Source organism: Vicia villosa, linkage group LG2 (genome assembly GCF_029867415.1).
Source record: "Vicia villosa cultivar HV-30 ecotype Madison, WI linkage group LG2, Vvil1.0, whole genome shotgun sequence".
In the NCBI taxonomy this organism is placed as follows: domain Eukaryota; kingdom Viridiplantae; phylum Streptophyta; class Magnoliopsida; order Fabales; family Fabaceae; genus Vicia; species Vicia villosa.
The window spans coordinates 191,203,313-191,223,663 of NC_081181.1; the positions used below are offsets into that span (position 1 = coordinate 191,203,313).

Consider the following 20,351-nt stretch of genomic DNA (forward strand, 5'->3'; position numbering starts at 1 on the left):
TTTTCTTATTACTCTATATTACTAAGATACTAAATCAACCCCATATCTCCTCAAAATCAAATGAAATCAACATAAATTGTTAAAAAAAAAAAAACTTATTTAAAAAAATTATACTATTCACTTTTAAAAAGTTAAATCTCAACCACTAAATTATTTTAAAAATAATAATTTCAATGAATTTTAATATTTAGAAGATATTTTGGTTCTTTATAAACAAGATATTTTGGTTATTTTTTAAATATTAAATTCTTGTTACAACGAATGAACAATGAACAAAGCCAGCAAAGGCGGTCTCCTATGCCACGACACTACCAAATTTCTGCCACGTGTACACCAGCTACGTGGCCTCAAAATATCCTCCATTTTTTTCCTTCCTTCTTTGTGACTCTTCTTAAACCCTTTTCCTCTTTCTATTATTCCCAAAAACCTTTTCCTTTTTCTATCTCAAACATTCTATAACTTTCCTGGGGAAAATTCAAGGTATTCATTGAAATTTTGAATTTTGAAATTTGAAATTTGAAATAGAGAAAGAAAGGATGAAGATTCAGTGTAACGTGTGTGAAGCTGCGGAAGCTAAGGTTATGTGTTGTGCTGATGAAGCGGCGTTGTGTTGGGATTGTGACGAGAAAGTTCATGCTGCTAATAAGCTTGCTAGCAAGCATCAGAGAATTCCTCTTTCTAGTTCTTCTTCTCATATGCCTAAATGTGATATTTGTCAGGTAATTTTTTTGTTGCTTTGTGATTTTTTTTTTATTGATTTGTTTGAATGGTAGGTGTTGCAGTAGTTAACATTTTTATTACAAAGAATGTTAAGCTCTATGGTTGTATGCTTGTGTGATCTTCTTTTTCACCTTTTTTTCATGATGACATTGTGCAGGCTGACTGTGGTAAGTTTGATTCTGATTCTCCTGTTTTAACATCCAACGACGAGGAAATGGAGTACGACGACTACATGGACCGCGTTCCAGATTCATGTTGGACAGTTCCTCAGGTCCCTTCACCTCCTACAGCTTCCGGGCTAAACTGGCCGAGAAACCCTCGGTATTCATCGGATAATACTCTATTTGTTCCTGACATAAGCATGCAACAGTCTCAGAATAATAGTAATTTTTCAAGATCGCAGAATCATCATTAATTTGGTTCCTCTCATTTGTTATGATGCTAAGGGATCTCTTTTTAGAGAAATTTGAGCTGATTAGCTCCAAATTTATATTCATGAATGTCTTTGTTTCTTTTTGGAGTAAATTTCTAACTCTTATTGAATTGGAGTGATGAAGACCTTTCTTTTGAGATTGCTATTTGTAACATCTTCATTTCATTTCTAGAATCCTATGTAGATTAATCTATTTGGATGAATATCTTGTAAAATTTTAGTTTCATTGAGATTTTTGCTCCTTCACTATGCATCTCTCAACTTTGTAAACAGTTTGGTTATCATGAACTTGTATTATTGGTGTACTAACAGAATGAAACATGGTTTATCTAGTTTTCTTTATGTGTAAGACAATATTTTATGGTATTGGAGAATTTTAAAAAAATTAAATTTACAAAAAATTGTATTTTATAATGGTTAAAGTAAGGGATTCAAACTCAACATTTGAGGAAGAAAGACACCTAATCATATGATTAGGTGGTTATCATTGAACTATTGCAATCTATGTTATTGCAAAAATGAATGCTCGAGTGTGTTTGGTGTAGACAAATTTATTCTAACCGAATAAAATTGAATTTAGTATAATTGATTAGAGCTGAATAATAAATTACAGAGTAAAAATTATTTAGAATTAATTCTGGAGGTAGAAGTTATAAATTCTAGTCTGGAGGTAGAAGTTATAAATTTTAGTTTTAAGTAGAATTAATTTTAAAGAGGTATTCTAGAGGTAGAAGTAGAAGTTATAAATTCTAGTTTCAAATAGAATTAATTTTAAAGAGGTAGAAATAGAATTAATTTTAAAGAGGTAGAAATTATAAATTTTAGTTTCAAGTAGAATTAATTTTAAAGACACGGAAATTCACATGAGGCAAAATTATATATAAATCATTTTTTTTAATTTCTTTAGCATATGAAAATAAATAATGAAGTTTTATTCTTTAAATTATTTTAACATGAATATGTTAATTCATCGGATCATCTATTTCCATTTAATTTTGTTAAAATAAGTTTAACATGAATATGTTAATTCATCGGATCATCTATTTGCATTTAATTTTGTTTAAATAGGTAGGAATGAACGTTTTCCACTTCTTATTGATGTTTTGCATTAGATCCTAGACACTAATTCTAAAATATACTATTTGATTAATGTGAACAATATATGTTTGATTAAATGAAATTAAAAAAAAAAAAAGTTGATTAATGATCGTAGGTAAAGACTTCAAAAATATTTATTTCTTAACGTTTTAGTTTAAATTTTGTTAAATGCTAAAAGAAATTCATAACTTTAGAAATTTCACTTATAACGTGTTTGTAACTTTATAAAATTTACAATAGCTTGTATCCAATTATATTATAACAATTTCTTTATAAGTATCATGTCTTCAAAATCTGTGTTGAAAACTCTAAAATACTCTTATATTTTAAAAGTGCATTTTTGAAAATATTCTTTTAAAAAAATTATTTCGGATGTGCATATTCGAATACATTTTTTTATAGAAAAAATGTGACTTTGGATATTCATATCCAAAGTGACTTTTTTAAAAAAATGAGTGTCTTCGGAGATACATATCTGAAATATTCCAATTTTTGATCTTGGGATTTTTCGGAAATGCATATCCGAAAGAACTCAATATTTTATTAAAATTAAAATCAAGGTAAATCAATATAATTAATAGTATAATTAACTGTATTAATTAAAATTAAAACATATTATTAAATATATATTATTATAATCAAGATATAATAATAATAATAATAGCCTAATAAATATTTAAATCAACATCTTATTTTTATATATAAAATTAATAATAATAATAATTATTATTATTATTATTATTTATTATTTTTTATGATACATAAAAAAATCATTTCATAAACTAATTTTCAAAAACAATTTTATAGTTAAAAAAATTCAATTTATAAACAAAATTTCCAAAACAATTTTAATGTTAAAAATTATTTTAGTAACTTATATAAATGAAAAATATTTTTATTATATTTTATAAGTAAAATTTAAATTATATAAAATTAAATATATATTTTATTCACTAAATAAAATTAAGACAATTATCGGGTAGTTTTTTTAAACTAAGTGAAAAATGATTTTTTTTAATCATAATTAGTTACTAAAATAATTTTTATTTATTATTTTGAAAAATTATTTAATTCGAAATTTATATTAAAATATAAATAAAGGAGCTCTTGCTAAGGACGTAATCAAGGGAATACTGAGTTCAATTCATAGGTGGGAACAATGTTTGACCAGTGCCCATACCTCTCGGCACAAACTCTGGATTACTATGACCCCTTTCCCCTAGGAACCAGAGTGCGAAAGAAAAAAGTAGTAAATAATTTTATTCTTACTTGATCTCTTTTATTTTAAATATTTGTTGAATAATTATTAATGTATTTATTTTTTATATAATCATAATTGTTGTGTATAAGTTATAATTTTAGTAATAAGATTAATTGGAATATACTGTCAATGTAAAACAACTTTACACGTCATCTAATTAGAATGGATCATTTCAACTTCTCAAACTCATGAGAAGAGAGAATTATAAAAAAGTAATTATTAAAATAATTTATTTATTTTTAATTTTAATTTCATACTTATGTGTCTAAATGGTTCATTCTAATTCGATGATGGTGTAAAGTTGTTTTACACTTTCAGTGTACTCTAATTAATCTCTTTTAGTAATTATTAATATGAAATTTATCTAAAAAGTAATGAAGAGTATAATTATCATTATTATTATTTATAACTTATAATTAATCATAATCCGAATTAATCATAATCTTAATTTTTTAGGATTTTTTCGGATATGCATATCCGAATTAATCATAATCTCAATTTTTGTTGGGTCTTTTCGGAGATTCATATCCGCAAGAGTATTTTTGGGTTTTCTCAGAATTTTTATCCTACATAGGTCAGCAAAGAAATTGTCTTATATTATATATCATCTTAAAGTTCAAGAGAGGACTAGTAAATGATCAAGTTATACAGGAACTTATGACCCATCATTTTGTGGAAAGGTATATCTTGTCGACTACCTCTATAAAATAGATAGGTAAAATTAATGTTAATGCTATAACAATATCTTTCTCTATATTTAGAATACTAATCGTACTTAATGGGATAGCTAAACTATTTTGGAGATCTCCAAAGTAGTTGTTATACGACTTTTTTTTCTTCTTTTAAGATAGAAACTTTTTGAATGATTCAACTTGGTGAGGGAATTATTATTTTTATAATAAATAAAAAATGCAGATATTTATAAGAACTACAAGACAAGAAGGATATTCTATGAGATATATTGATATTAGTCCAGCTAATCATTAATGATATTTTATTATTTCAACTAAAATATCTTCTTCAAAGTTTGGTGAGACATGTGACCAAGTATTCATACCTCATACTTTGCTATACCCTACTACAGTACTACATGTCATTTGTACTTCAACAAGAAAAATATCCTACACACTTCAATTTATTTGGACCCATATATCTAATCGAGGCAAAATAGATTTAGTCTGCGGTTTTTTTTTATAATTATTTATACGATAGATCAAGATTTTAGACTTTCACATTTTATTAATTTTTAACTATTTTCTTACACTTTGATGACATGCAAGCATTAATAAAATGGATATTAATTTTTATCACTTTGTAACTTTAGGTAAGGTCCGTCAAACCAACTCTTTCGTCCTATTTTTTTTGTAAAACGATCTCTCGCCCTATTCTGTTCTGTTCTATTTTTGTAAACTTTTATAGGACAACATATTGGTTACTATCATCAAGTTGATAGATATGAATGTAAAGAGGACCATGCCATAAGAATTTTTTTGATCCCTATACTCACCATTCAAAATTGATAATAAGAAAAAAAGTTAATCAAAATCAAACAAAAATTTCAAACATGACTATGAGTTTTGTGACAATATAAGAATAGATGGACTCGTACAAATAAATTTTAAAAAATAAAGTTGACCAACATATTAATTAGAGAATTTATAAATTAAATATTTTCAAAAAATTATTAAAATATATTATCCAATTTATTTTTGTATTATCCAAACATATATCGTGTGAATGAAAATGAAACATGAAGCCAAACACTATGTTTAGTAGCTGTATCATATCATGTGGCACACCCCACACGTATGGGGCAACTTGTTATACTTTGAATCAGATTTGTTAGCAACTTGAATTGCTTTTACCTTATTTTTAGGATATAATCTTAGTTATACAGTTCAATTGTCTAAGTCAATACTCAACATTGAAAGTGATGGATTGCATTTTCATGTAGCACATGGACCAGAAAGTTATAGAATACTACTGTTTATTTGACATGTAGATTGTGCTGTGACTGGTTTTGTTTCAAATCAAAAATCAGTATATTAGAATCTTCGACATGGACAAAAACCAATGATTATATGGACCTAAGTAACGCGACGTATGTGTTTAGTTTGGTGAGAAAATTTGCAATTTCATTCACATGAAAAAAAAGCTTAAATATCTATCTTATGGCAAAATATAGACCAAATATATCATTAGATCTTTTAGGATTGATATTTGCAACAAATTAGTCTTCAAACCTTTTGGTAGTAAATTGATTTTTTAAATTATACAATGTTTGTACTATTAATTTATTTTTAATTCAACTCCATTAAAAATTGCTTATAGGATTGTTTCATGGAGAAAGTCAACGAGAAAGTTAACCTCATTTAAATTGGAAATTTCTTCTCTGGTATAGAAGCACTCAAAGAAATTAAAAAATTTCTTTAAAAATTTTGAGATCTATTTTCTGATGTACTATTTTCAGGAAAAACAATACAGTCTAATTGAGTCTTATTCTGTTTTTTCTTTTAATATTTAGTCTGAAGATGCACTGTCGAATTCACCTTATACGCAATTCCTAACTGAGACACACTCATTTTGAGATAATTTGCTCAGATATGTATCTCTATATTCATCCTACACAGAATATGGAGAAGGAAAAGCACTTCGTATTCATATGTTTGGTGTCAATTATATGTGAATTAGTGTTTACCATATTGTTTCAATAAGAGTGAACAATGATATTGAGAGAATGTTGAGTATACATAAAGTTAAAGAAAAACTCTTTGGATTATGTTAGATTGAAGCGAGGAACAGAAGTGATAACTCGGCAGTAAATGGTGTCTGGCATTGGTTTGGTAAGTGCAAAGTTCTGAGGAAGATCACGATTATGAATGAGTTTCTTTAGGACAAGTAATAGTGTATGTTTGGGGTTGTGGTGACATTCTGTCATCATGTAATTTTTACAAATATTTGCAGTTATTTTTATTAGTTTTCGCTTAATTGTGTTAAAGTTTTATGAAGAAATATGAAGAAAATAAAGAAGTGAAGAAACAAAGCTCAAAGATGAAATAGTGAAAAAATTGTAAAGAAAAAAGAAATTTCAGCATAATTTAAAGTATGATGTTTGTCCAGTAATTTTATCACATCTAGAGTTCCATAACTCGGATTCAGACTGGACTTTTTGCAAAGGAATGATAACATTCGGGGCTATCATTTTTATGGATAATCAAAATCTAATTAGAATATAAATTGACGAAAAATAGAGACAAAAATTATAACGCTGTTATACAGAATTTTGAATTGGGTTTTTTCTTTCAACCCTAAAAGCCTAATATCAACTTCTATATAAAGAGAAGTGAGAGAAGGGTTCAAGGATTATTGAAATTAGATTTTAGACTTTAATGACTGCAAGAGTTTTAGGAGCAATGATAGAAGCCTTTTGTCAATTGAAAATTAGTTTCTATCTCCAAATTCATGTATCTTTCTTCTAAACTTGTTATTATGAGTAATTAAACTATAAGTAGTTAAGTTTTCTTGGATTACGCCTTTTCATATGAATTTATTTTAATTTATTTAAACCCTGTAATTGGTCAAGTACTATTTCATTAATTTTTAATTCTAGTATTAAGTTATATTTTGTTCTTAATATTTTTTTGAATGTTTACGAATATAATTGATCTAGGTTTTGAATGATTACTGGCCCTATTTTTTGATACCTGGCCTAATTTAATTGTTAAAAATTAGTAATTGACTTAGGAATAAAGAATTATAATTTTGTGATATAAGAATTAACGTGAGGTAAATTTTATTTTGAATTCAAATTCACCTAAGAAATTAGGGAGTTATTATTAAAAGAGAGGATTATACACCAAGAAATTGGGTACAATCAGTTTGTTAATTGATTGTGATACTAGAAGAAAAAATTAAGGGAATAAACACAATTACCAAATAGAAAGAAATAAAGGATTCGAGATATGATAAATTTCATTTTTTTTACTTATTTTTCTTTTAAACCAACTTTTCAAGATAAACCCTCAATTCAAACAATTATAGTACCTTTCAATTGTGTTGTTAAAATAAAACAATTCATGTGGTTACGAACTTATAAATTTTATAACTTCAATACGTTTAGTACACTTGCTAAATATTCATCATATCAACATCATAATCGACCCTAGTCTGTTCCTCTTATAGTATCTTCTGATGAGCTGATCTAGGTGGATCACTCGGAGAATGTGGTGTCTTATGTGACACCCTAAAATACCATTAGATGTAGTCGTATGCAGCGCCTCATTCGTTAGGAGCTAGGATACTACGTGCGTCATTGGTAGGGGTGGGAATAAGATGAGTCGAGCTAGGCTTTGCCAAGCCTGAGCCTGGCCTGTCAAAATTTTATAGCCTAAGACTGGCCTGTGGCCTATCAAAGGCTTATTTTTAGGTCTAAGTATGACATTTTCGAAGGCATGTTTGGCCTAAGAGCCTATATGAAAGCCTATTTTATTTGAGCATTTGTAAATAAGAAATTTAACTAATATTTAAATAGACTAACGAATTAAAACATCAACAAGACTAAATGCTTATTTGCATTGACTTATTAAGTTTACCTATTAACATTTTTTTTTACTATTTATTTGAGAGAACTTAAGAAAACAATTTATGACATTGTTCATAAAGTTTTTGCAGTTAATTTTTACCCGTTCATCAAAATGACTAAGCTTGATTTTTGTATTTTAGTTCAAAGTATGAATATAATATTATAATAATAATTAAATTATTTATATATATTTAAATAGGCTAGTCTACTAGGCTTAAAAGGCTTTTTGTATGTCTTGTTGCTAGCCGTTTTAGCTAAATAGGCTTTTAAAAAAGCCTAGGCCTTTTCTATTTGAAAAAAGTCTGGTCTGGCCCTGTGTAGGCTAGACCATCGGCCCCTGTTAGCCGTTCTGGCCAATTCCCACCCCTAGTCATTGGGTATCATATGATTAATGTAATCATCATACATGGCATCCTCATTTATGTTGACTGTAGTATGAGGAGCAGAATCAGAGTGGTATATGGAAATAAGCAGCATGTAGCCGAACTAGTGTATGACGCGCTCAGGCAGATGTGGATACATCAGATGCGACCCACAAGCCAACCATCCAGAGTAGGCTATGGCATCCAAGGGATGCGTTTGACGATGATCTATGTATGCCTGGAAGTATATGTCATCTGCTATCATGCGGTCAAGATACACTCTAAATGGCTCTTCCGCCTGGTTGTCTCTGAGTGAACTGAATGCACAAGCAAGGGGCATATCCTCAGTGTAGGTTAGAGAATATGACCAGTCGAATATGCGTGAAAAGTGATGGAGGATCAAGGCCTAAAAATAGTACATATGAATTATTAGTAAATACGTAGCACAAATATTATCATCAACAGCGTGCAAATACTTGTCATATGTTTGTTCTTCCACAACCTTTAGCTAGCTTTAAGTACATGTAAACCAAACAAGTCCCCCTAATTGTATTCATGAATCCGCTCCGTATCAGCGGAGTATCTCAAGTAAACCTTATTCACGTAAGTGGCACTCTTGTCCATAAAAGTGGACATGTCAACCAATTACAATAAGTATGCTCTCAATGTGTATGCTATATGTTGCATAACCTACCCATCATCACTAGCGATCTGCTCTGCCGCTGTCAGTTGTTGTGCATACAAACTCTCTAGGAACCGAAACCTAGCATGACACCCTCAAGTATCTTCTATCTCTTTTAGGATAAGTCATGGGTCAGCTCCCAGATAGGTCACAATCATCTCTAGTGCCTCATCTATGATAATCTTGTCGTGGTCTAACAAAATTCCCCTGATCAGAAGATGGTACCAAGCTTGAAACATCATCTAGTGTGATAGACATATCACCATGTGGAAGATGAAAATATAACATCTCAGAATGTCCTCTCTCAACAAACACGGAGAGCATACCATGGTTAATCATAATATATGTGGTCTCGCATAGATCTCACAACCAAGATAACTGCAGCACATCCTGAAACCAATGATTATGAGATTGTGGTAGACCCGCAATCTTCCGACCATGGTTGATGCATTTTAAAGCATCGAGATCTTGTAGAAAAATAAATCACCCTTAAAAAGTTAGAATATTGAAACAAATACAATTGAATTTTACCTTTTCATCCCACACATGCCTGGAAGCATGGTCCGAATATATAGGCAACAACGATGAGTCGGACGGGCCTCCTCAAAATCCCATGAGAGAATTTATGAGTTAAGAGAGTTTGTAAGTTAAGAGAGTAAAAATGAAACGATGAAAGAGAAGAAAGTCGGGCCCATATTTGATTAAAAAGGTATCCAGAGATGCTTCTTCGAAAAATATAGGGAGAAGCATTTCTGTATCATTTTTTACATAACTTTAGGGCCTGATTCAAAAGTGAATGGGTTATGTGTGAATAAGGTGCATCTAGACATGCATTTCTAAACTCGATGGGTACTGTTGATTTTTCACTATGGTGGGGGAGCAATTCTTAGAATGGGTAAAGCAATCACCTTTAAATTTGTCTCACTTCAAGTTTCGAAAAGTAAGGGTGACAATCAGATATATCTACCCTATTTAGGCCCACTATGCAAAATACCCCAAAAGAATCATATTATTATCAATTTTGCTCTACATATACAACAAGCATTATTTACTACTAAGTGAGTTTATCACTCACATAAAATAACTTTTTATTAATTTAAGTTCATTAGTATATTAGTACTAAGTGACAATGTTATTAAGCATTATTTACTACAAGTGACAATGTTTAAGTTTATTAGTATTTAAGAGATAATGTGTATTTATGTGATTATAAGTTCTTAAGTATTTTTTAATAATTTTTTAATAACTTTTTAATCACTATTTAAACCTATGTTACTACTAGGTCTTTTGTATTTTTTTAAGAATTTGAATCAATATTTAGGTTTATCAGTATTTAAGAGATAATGTGTATTTATGTTACTATAAGTTCATAAGTATTTTTTTAATATCTTTTTATGGCCAATTCTATTTGAAAAAAGTCTGGTCTGACCCTGTGTAGGCTAGACCATCGGCACCTGTTAGCCGTTCTGGCCAATTCCCACCCCTAGTCATTGGGTATCATATGATTAATGTAATCATCATACATGGCATCCTCATTTATGTTGACTGTAGTATGAGGAGCAGAATCAGAGTGGTATATGGAAATAAGCAGCATGTAGCCGAACTAGTGTATGACGCGCTCAGGCAGATGTGGATACATCAGATGCGACCCACAAGCCAACCATCCAGAGTAGGCTATGGCATCCAAGGGATGCGTTTGACGATGATCTATGTATGCCTGGAAGTATATGTCATCTGCTATCATGCGGTCAAGATACACTCTAAATGGCTCTTCCGCCTGGTTGTCTCTGAGTGAACTGAATGCACAAGCAAGGGGCATATCCTCAGTGTAGGTTAGAGAATATGACCAGTCGAATATGCGTGAAAAGTGATGGAGGATCAAGGCCTAAAAATAGTACATATGAATTATTAGTAAATACGTAGCACAAATATTATCATCAACAGCGTGCAAATACTTGTCATATGTTTGTTCTTCCACAACCTTTAGCTAGCTTTAAGTACATGTAAACCAAACAAGTCCCCCTAATTGTATTCATGAATCCGCTCCGTATCAGCGGAGTATCTCAAGTAAACCTTATTCACGTAAGTGGCACTCTTGTCCATAAAAGTGGACATGTCAACCAATTACAATAAGTATGCTCTCAATGTGTATGCTATATGTTGCATAACCTACCCATCATCACTAGCGATCTGCTCTGCCGCTGTCAGTTGTTGTGCATACAAACTCTCTAGGAACCGAAACCTAGCATGACACCCTCAAGTATCTTCTATCTCTTTTAGGATAAGTCATGGGTCAGCTCCCAGATAGGTCACAATCATCTCTAGTGCCTCATCTATGATAATCTTGTCGTGGTCTAACAAAATTCCCCTGATCAGAAGATGGTACCAAGCTTGAAACATCATCTAGTGTGATAGACATATCACCATGTGGAAGATGAAAATATAACATCTCAGAATGTCCTCTCTCAACAAACACGGAGAGCATACCATGGTTAATCATAATATATGTGGTCTCGCATAGATCTCACAACCAAGATAACTGCAGCACATCCTGAAACCAATGATTATGAGATTGTGGTAGACCCGCAATCTTCCGACCATGGTTGATGCATTTTAAAGCATCGAGATCTTGTAGAAAAATAAATCACCCTTAAAAAGTTAGAATATTGAAACAAATACAATTGAATTTTACCTTTTCATCCCACACATGCCTGGAAGCATGGTCCGAATATATAGGCAACAACGATGAGTCGGACGGGCCTCCTCAAAATCCCATGAGAGAATTTATGAGTTAAGAGAGTTTGTAAGTTAAGAGAGTAAAAATGAAACGATGAAAGAGAAGAAAGTCGGGCCCATATTTGATTAAAAAGGTATCCAGAGATGCTTCTTCGAAAAATATAGGGAGAAGCATTTCTGTATCATTTTTTACATAACTTTAGGGCCTGATTCAAAAGTGAATGGGTTATGTGTGAATAAGGTGCATCTAGACATGCATTTCTAAACTCGATGGGTACTGTTGATTTTTCACTATGGTGGGGGAGCAATTCTTAGAATGGGTAAAGCAATCACCTTTAAATTTGTCTCACTTCAAGTTTCGAAAAGTAAGGGTGACAATCAGATATATCTACCCTATTTAGGCCCACTATGCAAAATACCCCAAAAGAATCATATTATTATCAATTTTGCTCTACATATACAACAAGCATTATTTACTACTAAGTGAGTTTATCACTCACATAAAATAACTTTTTATTAATTTAAGTTCATTAGTATATTAGTACTAAGTGACAATGTTATTAAGCATTATTTACTACAAGTGACAATGTTTAAGTTTATTAGTATTTAAGAGATAATGTGTATTTATGTGATTATAAGTTCTTAAGTATTTTTTAATAATTTTTTAATAACTTTTTAATCACTATTTAAACCTATGTTACTACTAGGTCTTTTGTATTTTTTTAAGAATTTGAATCAATATTTAGGTTTATCAGTATTTAAGAGATAATGTGTATTTATGTTACTATAAGTTCATAAGTATTTTTTTAATATCTTTTTATGGCCAATTCTATTTGAAAAAAGTCTGGTCTGACCCTGTGTAGGCTAGACCATCGGCCCCTGTTAGCCGTTCTGGCCAATTCCCACCCCTAGTCATTGGGTATCATATGATTAATGTAATCATCATACATGGCATCCTCATTTATGTTGACTGTAGTATGAGGAGCAGAATCAGAGTGGTATATGGAAATAAGCAGCATGTAGCCGAACTAGTGTATGACGCGCTCAGGCAGATGTGGATACATCAGATGCGACCCACAAGCCAACCATCCAGAGTAGGCTATGGCATCCAAGGGATGCGTTTGACGATGATCTATGTATGCCTGGAAGTATATGTCATCTGCTATCATGCGGTCAAGATACACTCTAAATGGCTCTTCCGCCTGGTTGTCTCTGAGTGAACTGAATGCACAAGCAAGGGGCATATCCTCAGTGTAGGTTAGAGAATATGACCAGTCGAATATGCGTGAAAAGTGATGGAGGATCAAGGCCTAAAAATAGTACATATGAATTATTAGTAAATACGTAGCACAAATATTATCATCAACAGCGTGCAAATACTTGTCATATGTTTGTTCTTCCACAACCTTTAGCTAGCTTTAAGTACATGTAAACCAAACAAGTCCCCCTAATTGTATTCATGAATCCGCTCCGTATCAGCGGAGTATCTCAAGTAAACCTTATTCACGTAAGTGGCACTCTTGTCCATAAAAGTGGACATGTCAACCAATTACAATAAGTATGCTCTCAATGTGTATGCTATATGTTGCATAACCTACCCATCATCACTAGCGATCTGCTCTGCCGCTGTCAGTTGTTGTGCATACAAACTCTCTAGGAACCGAAACCTAGCATGACACCCTCAAGTATCTTCTATCTCTTTTAGGATAAGTCATGGGTCAGCTCCCAGATAGGTCACAATCATCTCTAGTGCCTCATCTATGATAATCTTGTCGTGGTCTAACAAAATTCCCCTGATCAGAAGATGGTACCAAGCTTGAAACATCATCTAGTGTGATAGACATATCACCATGTGGAAGATGAAAATATAACATCTCAGAATGTCCTCTCTCAACAAACACGGAGAGCATACCATGGTTAATCATAATATATGTGGTCTCGCATAGATCTCACAACCAAGATAACTGCAGCACATCCTGAAACCAATGATTATGAGATTGTGGTAGACCCGCAATCTTCCGACCATGGTTGATGCATTTTAAAGCATCGAGATCTTGTAGAAAAATAAATCACCCTTAAAAAGTTAGAATATTGAAACAAATACAATTGAATTTTACCTTTTCATCCCACACATGCCTGGAAGCATGGTCCGAATATATAGGCAACAACGATGAGTCGGACGGGCCTCCTCAAAATCCCATGAGAGAATTTATGAGTTAAGAGAGTTTGTAAGTTGAGAGAGTAAAAATGAAACGATGAAAGAGAAGAAAGTCGGGCCCATATTTGATTAAAAAGGTATCCAGAGATGCTTCTTCGAAAAATATAGGGAGAAGCATTTCTGTATCATTTTTTACATAACTTTAGGGCCTGATTCAAAAGTGAATGGGTTATGTGTGAATAAGGTGCATCTAGACATGCATTTCTAAACTCGATGGGTACTGTTGATTTTTCACTATGGTGGGGGAGCAATTCTTAGAATGGGTAAAGCAATCACCTTTAAATTTGTCTCACTTCAAGTTTCGAAAAGTAAGGGTGACAATCAGATATATCTACCCTATTTAGGCCCACTATGCAAAATACCCCAAAAGAATCATATTATTATCAATTTTGCTCTACATATACAACAAGCATTATTTACTACTAAGTGAGTTTATCACTCACATAAAATAACTTTTTATTAATTTAAGTTCATTAGTATATTAGTACTAAGTGACAATGTTATTAAGCATTATTTACTACAAGTGACAATGTTTAAGTTTATTAGTATTTAAGAGATAATGTGTATTTATGTGATTATAAGTTCTTAAGTATTTTTTAATAATTTTTTAATAACTTTTTAATCACTATTTAAACCTATGTTACTACTAGGTCTTTTGTATTTTTTTAAGAATTTGAATCAATATTTAGGTTTATCAGTATTTAAGAGATAATGTGTATTTATGTTACTATAAGTTCATAAGTATTTTTTTAATATCTTTTTAATCCCTGTTTAAACTCATCAGCTTAATAAACTACAAGCATTTTTTTATAACTTGTTGCTTCTCATTATTACAAAGTAAAGTCTCACTTGAATAACTCACCTTTGTAAGGCGCGCATATGGGAATTGCCTTTACATGTCTCGCATAAGGAATTCGTCTTTATAAGTCTCGCATGAGACTCGTTTACAAGTCTCGCATGAGACTCGCCTTTATAAAGTCTCGCTCGAGAAGGGATCACTGTCTATCTTATATAATCACTTCACCCTTCATAGACCTTTCCCATACCTCATGCTTAAGGAAGTACGTACTGAAAAATCTCAATTGGGCCTTGAAAAGGAGCAGGCTATAACTCTATAAACCCAAATGTGTTATGAAAGGACCAGAAGATGGAATGGGCGGCTACTCAAAACCATGTCCATGTCCATCACAAGCGAACCACCTCAGTACGTGGACGGTAAAGTGTATTTGAAAGGGTTGATTTTGGTCAAGACTGGTGAAGAAACCGCTCCCCCGATTAAGGAGAAAACCACTCCTCCCCTGAAAACCACTCCTCCCCTACTCCCACAAACTCATTGAGAAGTTGAAGGAAGACCGCAACTTCACGTAATCGGCAGATAAGAACCCTCTTGAGATCACTTTCATGAGCAGAGCCATCTCTCTATTGTACTTTTCGCAAGTACAATATCAAATACCTATTTCTCGACATCATTTTAATTTGAAAGAACATTGAACAGGAGTATAAATATATGAAAGTGTGTTTCCTATATTGCAAATAAATAAATGAATATTTGAGCTCCAAGAAAATCTTGCAAATTTAGGGTGTCCAATTTTGAAGTGCTTGCTGCATTAAGACTGCCGTGATACTTCCTATTGATATGTTGATCACGTTGACTAAATCATTATTGAGCTGCAGAAAAGATTAAAATCAATCATAAATAACAAGTTGTAAATTACTTATCGTTACCATATAAAAGCATATTAAATTGGTGAATCAAATCACGACATCCTTCATTTCATGTATGTTGCAGTAAAGAAAAGATCCATCCAAAAAAATCGTTTTCATATTAAAATTTCATCAGTGCATGTTTAGAGCGACGGTGAGTTCAACAAAATCATACTAGCACCCTAATCTTGTTATAACTAACTTTTTGATAAAATACGGTGATTTTGTCAAACTCATGGTAAATTCAAACATGCGTTAGTAACGCATGAAGATATGTATCATTTATTCTATCATGCAATGTATGTTTTAAAAAAGCCGTCAAACCATATCATTTGAATTTGTCATATATCTAAAGTTATAGGTACTTAATCTTTGAAACCTATCTTAACTTGAACATCTTGAACACAAAGCAGACAACTTAAATACGCAAGATCATGCATTTTGATGACATAAATTCACAAAGAATAAAATAAAAATAAAATTTAGAAACTTACCCATTCAAATCCTTTCTTATCTTGAAGTAAAGCACCAATTAGGCTTTCACCAAGATTAGCAATCTGGGAAGCTAATAAACATATAACTACTTCATGTAAACCAATCTGTTTAACCATAAACAATAAGGAAACAAATCAATTACGCATCATATTTTGAATTCTGTGGGGAACTGACTATAAGAATCAAAAACTATATGATTAATCATTAAGGTTACTTCTACACAGCGTCCACAGTAGGAGTTTAAGTTAAGGATTCTTTGGCCCGTTAGTTTAAGATCATCAAAAAATCAATCAATTATCCTTACCAACTACATCATAACTTACCAATACAGCCTCAAGGAAAATAAAGAACTAAACTATCTCTAGATCATAAATAAACTATTTTCCAACCATTTTAATCATCAAGAGCAGATCATTTAACTAATTTTACTATTTTCTTTCAAGGGATCATTTAACAAGAAAGTTTATCCCTATTTTATGCAGTAGTGATGAAGCTGAAGGGGTGACAATGATGCACAAACTGTTTGATTCTAAGAAAACAGTTCCTGCAGAATTGTATTGCGTCTAAAAAGACTAAAATCAATGGATTTTCCTACTATAGGACAATGCATACTGATTACTGCATTCATCCCCCTTTCTTCCCGCCCATAGTCATCTCATAAACATATGCAGATTCAGAAATTAGGGAAGTACCTCGCCCAGAAGAAAACTGAGAAAGGCAAGAACTAGAGCTGCAAAAATTCCAGCCAAGGTTCCTTCAACACTAACTGCCCCTTCTGTGCCTCTTGGAACTATCTTGAACGTCGTAACTAGGTACCTGGACATTATGCATGAGGAACTTTACCGAGGATATCATAATTTACAATAAATTATAAACAAAAATAATGAATTGATATCATCAATAAATTTTCCTATCAATTAAATGTAAAAAAAACAAATGTGTCCAACAAGGTCCCACAACGCAAGGAATCCACAAGCAGATGGGCATCCCTCAGTTGATAATTTTGGTAATAGAAATTACATGACAGACTAAAAATTTCAATAATACAGAATTAAGATTTTTTTTCAAGGGGTTCCATCAGTTTATTGAATGTAACTTATCCAAGGGGGAAAGTGTGGGAGGTTCCAAAAAAGTTAACTCATAGAATCACCGTGATAAATCTTCATAAGCAGATTTTGACAACAACAGAACATGGCCAAGGTCCCAACTCGACTAGGGGCGGACCGTAATGAAGGAGAAATTCCAACACACCCCCTCAAGCTCGGGCTTCAATGAGGCCGAAACCTGGATGATGTGGGAAGCCCAACAAGTGACCTAGGCTTTACTCACTCTGATTCCACTCTTGTGTGCAAGCTGAATAAAACCCTCTATGGGGCTTAAACAAGCCCCTAGGCAGTGGTTTGAGAGTGCAGTCAGCCTTGATTCAGCTCAAGTTCAAGTCTAGTAAATGTGACCCCTCACTTTTCACTTACTTCTCCAATGGGCACTCACTATATGTCTATATCTACTAATCTATGTAGATGACATAATTATTACTGGCAGCTCCTCCACCCTTCTCAAGGAGGTCATTTCTAACCTAAATTCTGCTTTCTCTCTTAAACATCTTGGAGAGCTTGACTACTTCCTTGGTATATAGAAGTTAAACAGGCTGTTCAGGGTTCTCTCTTGCTGACCCAGACTAAATATCTTAGGGACTTGCTGCAGGAGACTAATATGCTAGAGGCTAGTCCTGTCACTACCCCTATGCCATCTACTTGCAAACTCACAAAAACTGGCTCTGCGGCATTCTCTGACCCTTATATGTACAGATCTGTGGTTGGTGCCTTGCAGTATGCCACTATTACCCGACCAGATCTGACTTATGCAGTAAACAAAGTGTGTCAGTTTATGTCACACCCTCTTGACACTCACTGGGTTGCTGTCAAGAGGATTCTCAGGTACCTCAAAGGTACTCTGGATTCAGACCTTGCTTCATGAACTCTGCATTCAGACCAAACCTCCTGTGGTTTTGTGTGATAACCAGTCTGGTGTGCTTTTGGCTCACAATCCTATCCTTCACTCCAGGACCAAGCACATGGAAATTGACTTGTTCGTTGTAAGGGAGAAGGTGCTGACTAAGCTCATTCAAGTGGTGCACATCCCTGGTTCTGACCAGCTTGCTGATGTTCTCACCAAGCCTTTGGCCTCTACTAAATTTCTTGAATTAATACACAAACCTAGGGTTGCTAGCTCCCCTGAGTTTGTGGGGGGTGGGGGGTATTGAAGGTGTAATTAGATTAAGCTCTTTGTATTGGTTTGTTACAGACAGCTGTCAGTATTATGCATTGTTACCTGCTATCACAGGTTTCCCACTTGTGCTATATAAAAAGCACAAGTGTTTTGTTGTAACTCATTCATTCAATCAATATACAAAATTCTGTTATAACAGAAATGAAAAATCTCTCTCTACATTTCTATTTCTATAATAGTTGGACCTACTTCAACCTTACAAAACTGACTTATAAGGTGAGGATTGCCCCCACTAATAAATACAACTCAAGCCATATCTCTAAACAATGTGGGACTAAATCCACTCCTTCAAACCAAACACAATGAAGGCATTGGAGACTGCAATGAAGGCGAGTCAAACGCCATAATTTAGGCGACTAGGGGCGAAATTCCAACGACGGCTAAGGTCTACATCAAAAAGAGTTCAGGTACTCACGTTGTTTTTCCATATGCCTTGCCTATCTCACTTGAAACTGTGTCGCTCAACTTGGTACAGAAACTGGCAACAAACCCAAGTTTCCAAAGCTGAGAAAATGCTGCACCTCCAACTCCTAAAATCGCCATGAGAGAACAAACGCAACCAGCAGCACTGGATCCAATAACACTCTCAGGACCCCTTCTTCCTCTTTTTTTCTCAGCAACTCCTTCTTCCATTTTCTGTGTAATTTTGACTTTTGTTGCGGCTGTACCCTAAACAAATCCTAAACAAATCAACACCAAAGTACAAAAAGTCTCAACCTCAGAAGCAAAAACAAAGAAAATTTCCATACACATGCTCATAATTGCACAGATCCCTATGAAATTTAACACTCCAAATTCCAGAAAAACAATCCACAATACTTTCAACACCCATTTGCATCACTTTTCAGATAAAGCAAATCCCAAACCCTAAAAACAAAAACAATCAAAATCCCTTGCACCCATCTTCAGATTTTTACATAGCTCCATCAATTAGCAACTTTTACACATAAAAAATATCACTTTCATCTCAAACAACACTAAATCCAAAACCCTAGAAACAAAATCAACGAAAATCCCCAAACCCATTACCCAAATTTCATAACTCTCCAAACAAAACAAAAAAAACAAACTTTGCAGTCAAAATCCATCACATACAAAACAAACCAACCATAACAAAGAAAACCGAGCTTACAATGATGAAAAAGGCGGCAACAAGAAGAAACCCATGAGACCCAAAAGCACGCCAAGTGAGTGTCCCAAGTAAAAAAGCAGCAACAATCCCCGAAAACGACAATCCAGTAACCAAAAGTGGAGAACCCAACACAAAGATCAAGACGTTAGCCAGCAAAGAGGATTCCCACGTGGCGGGTGACGATTGAACAATTGCCACAGCTCCTCCAAAAGCATCTTGAAAACTAGAAACACGCGAAGAATACATGTTTTTGGAAACCCTATTGTGAAGAACAAGAGGGTTTTGAAATCGAGGTGTGAATTTGGGTTTTGGAGAGAGAGAAAAGGGTTTGCGTGGGAAGTGAAAAGGAAGAGAAAGATACGTGATCGAGTGGAGAGTTAATTGCGCCATAATGTGTATGTGTGTGTTTGTGTCAACATGAAGGAATAAAGAATGAGAAGGAAAGAAAACTAATTTTTGAATACTAGTGTTTGATTTTGTTTTCTAGCTGTTATTTTTTTTCATTTACCTTTTAATTAATTTAAAGTAGTAAAAATAGTTTTTGATAATTTAGTTAGGTTCTTTCAAAGAGAATTTCTAACTAGACCCAAAGAATCTCTCATGTATATGTAAATTGACAAAATTGTCTTTTGTAGATGT

At 32.9% G+C, this 20,351-nt stretch overlaps 2 protein-coding genes across 2 annotated transcripts; one reads left to right on the forward strand and one right to left on the reverse strand.

Annotated features, from left to right (window-relative positions):
* The first annotated feature begins 406 nt into the window (after positions 1-406).
* On the forward strand, positions 407-1,406 carry LOC131647753 (B-box zinc finger protein 22). Its single transcript, XM_058917600.1, has 2 exons — positions 407-719; positions 878-1,406. Exons 1-2 carry the CDS (start codon positions 537-539, stop codon positions 1,133-1,135), a joined length of 441 nt encoding a protein of 146 aa, XP_058773583.1. The 5' UTR covers positions 407-536; the 3' UTR covers positions 1,136-1,406.
* A 13,471-nt stretch (positions 1,407-14,877) lies between these two features.
* On the reverse strand, positions 14,878-20,140 carry LOC131653380 (protein VTE6, chloroplastic). Its single transcript, XM_058923506.1, has 5 exons — positions 19,713-20,140; positions 18,996-19,249; positions 16,984-17,107; positions 16,291-16,395; positions 14,878-15,760 (listed from the first exon to the last, which is right to left on the reverse strand). Exons 1-5 carry the CDS (start codon positions 20,100-20,102, stop codon positions 15,668-15,670), a joined length of 966 nt encoding a protein of 321 aa, XP_058779489.1. The 5' UTR covers positions 20,103-20,140; the 3' UTR covers positions 14,878-15,667.
* Positions 20,141-20,351: the final 211 nt, after the last annotated feature.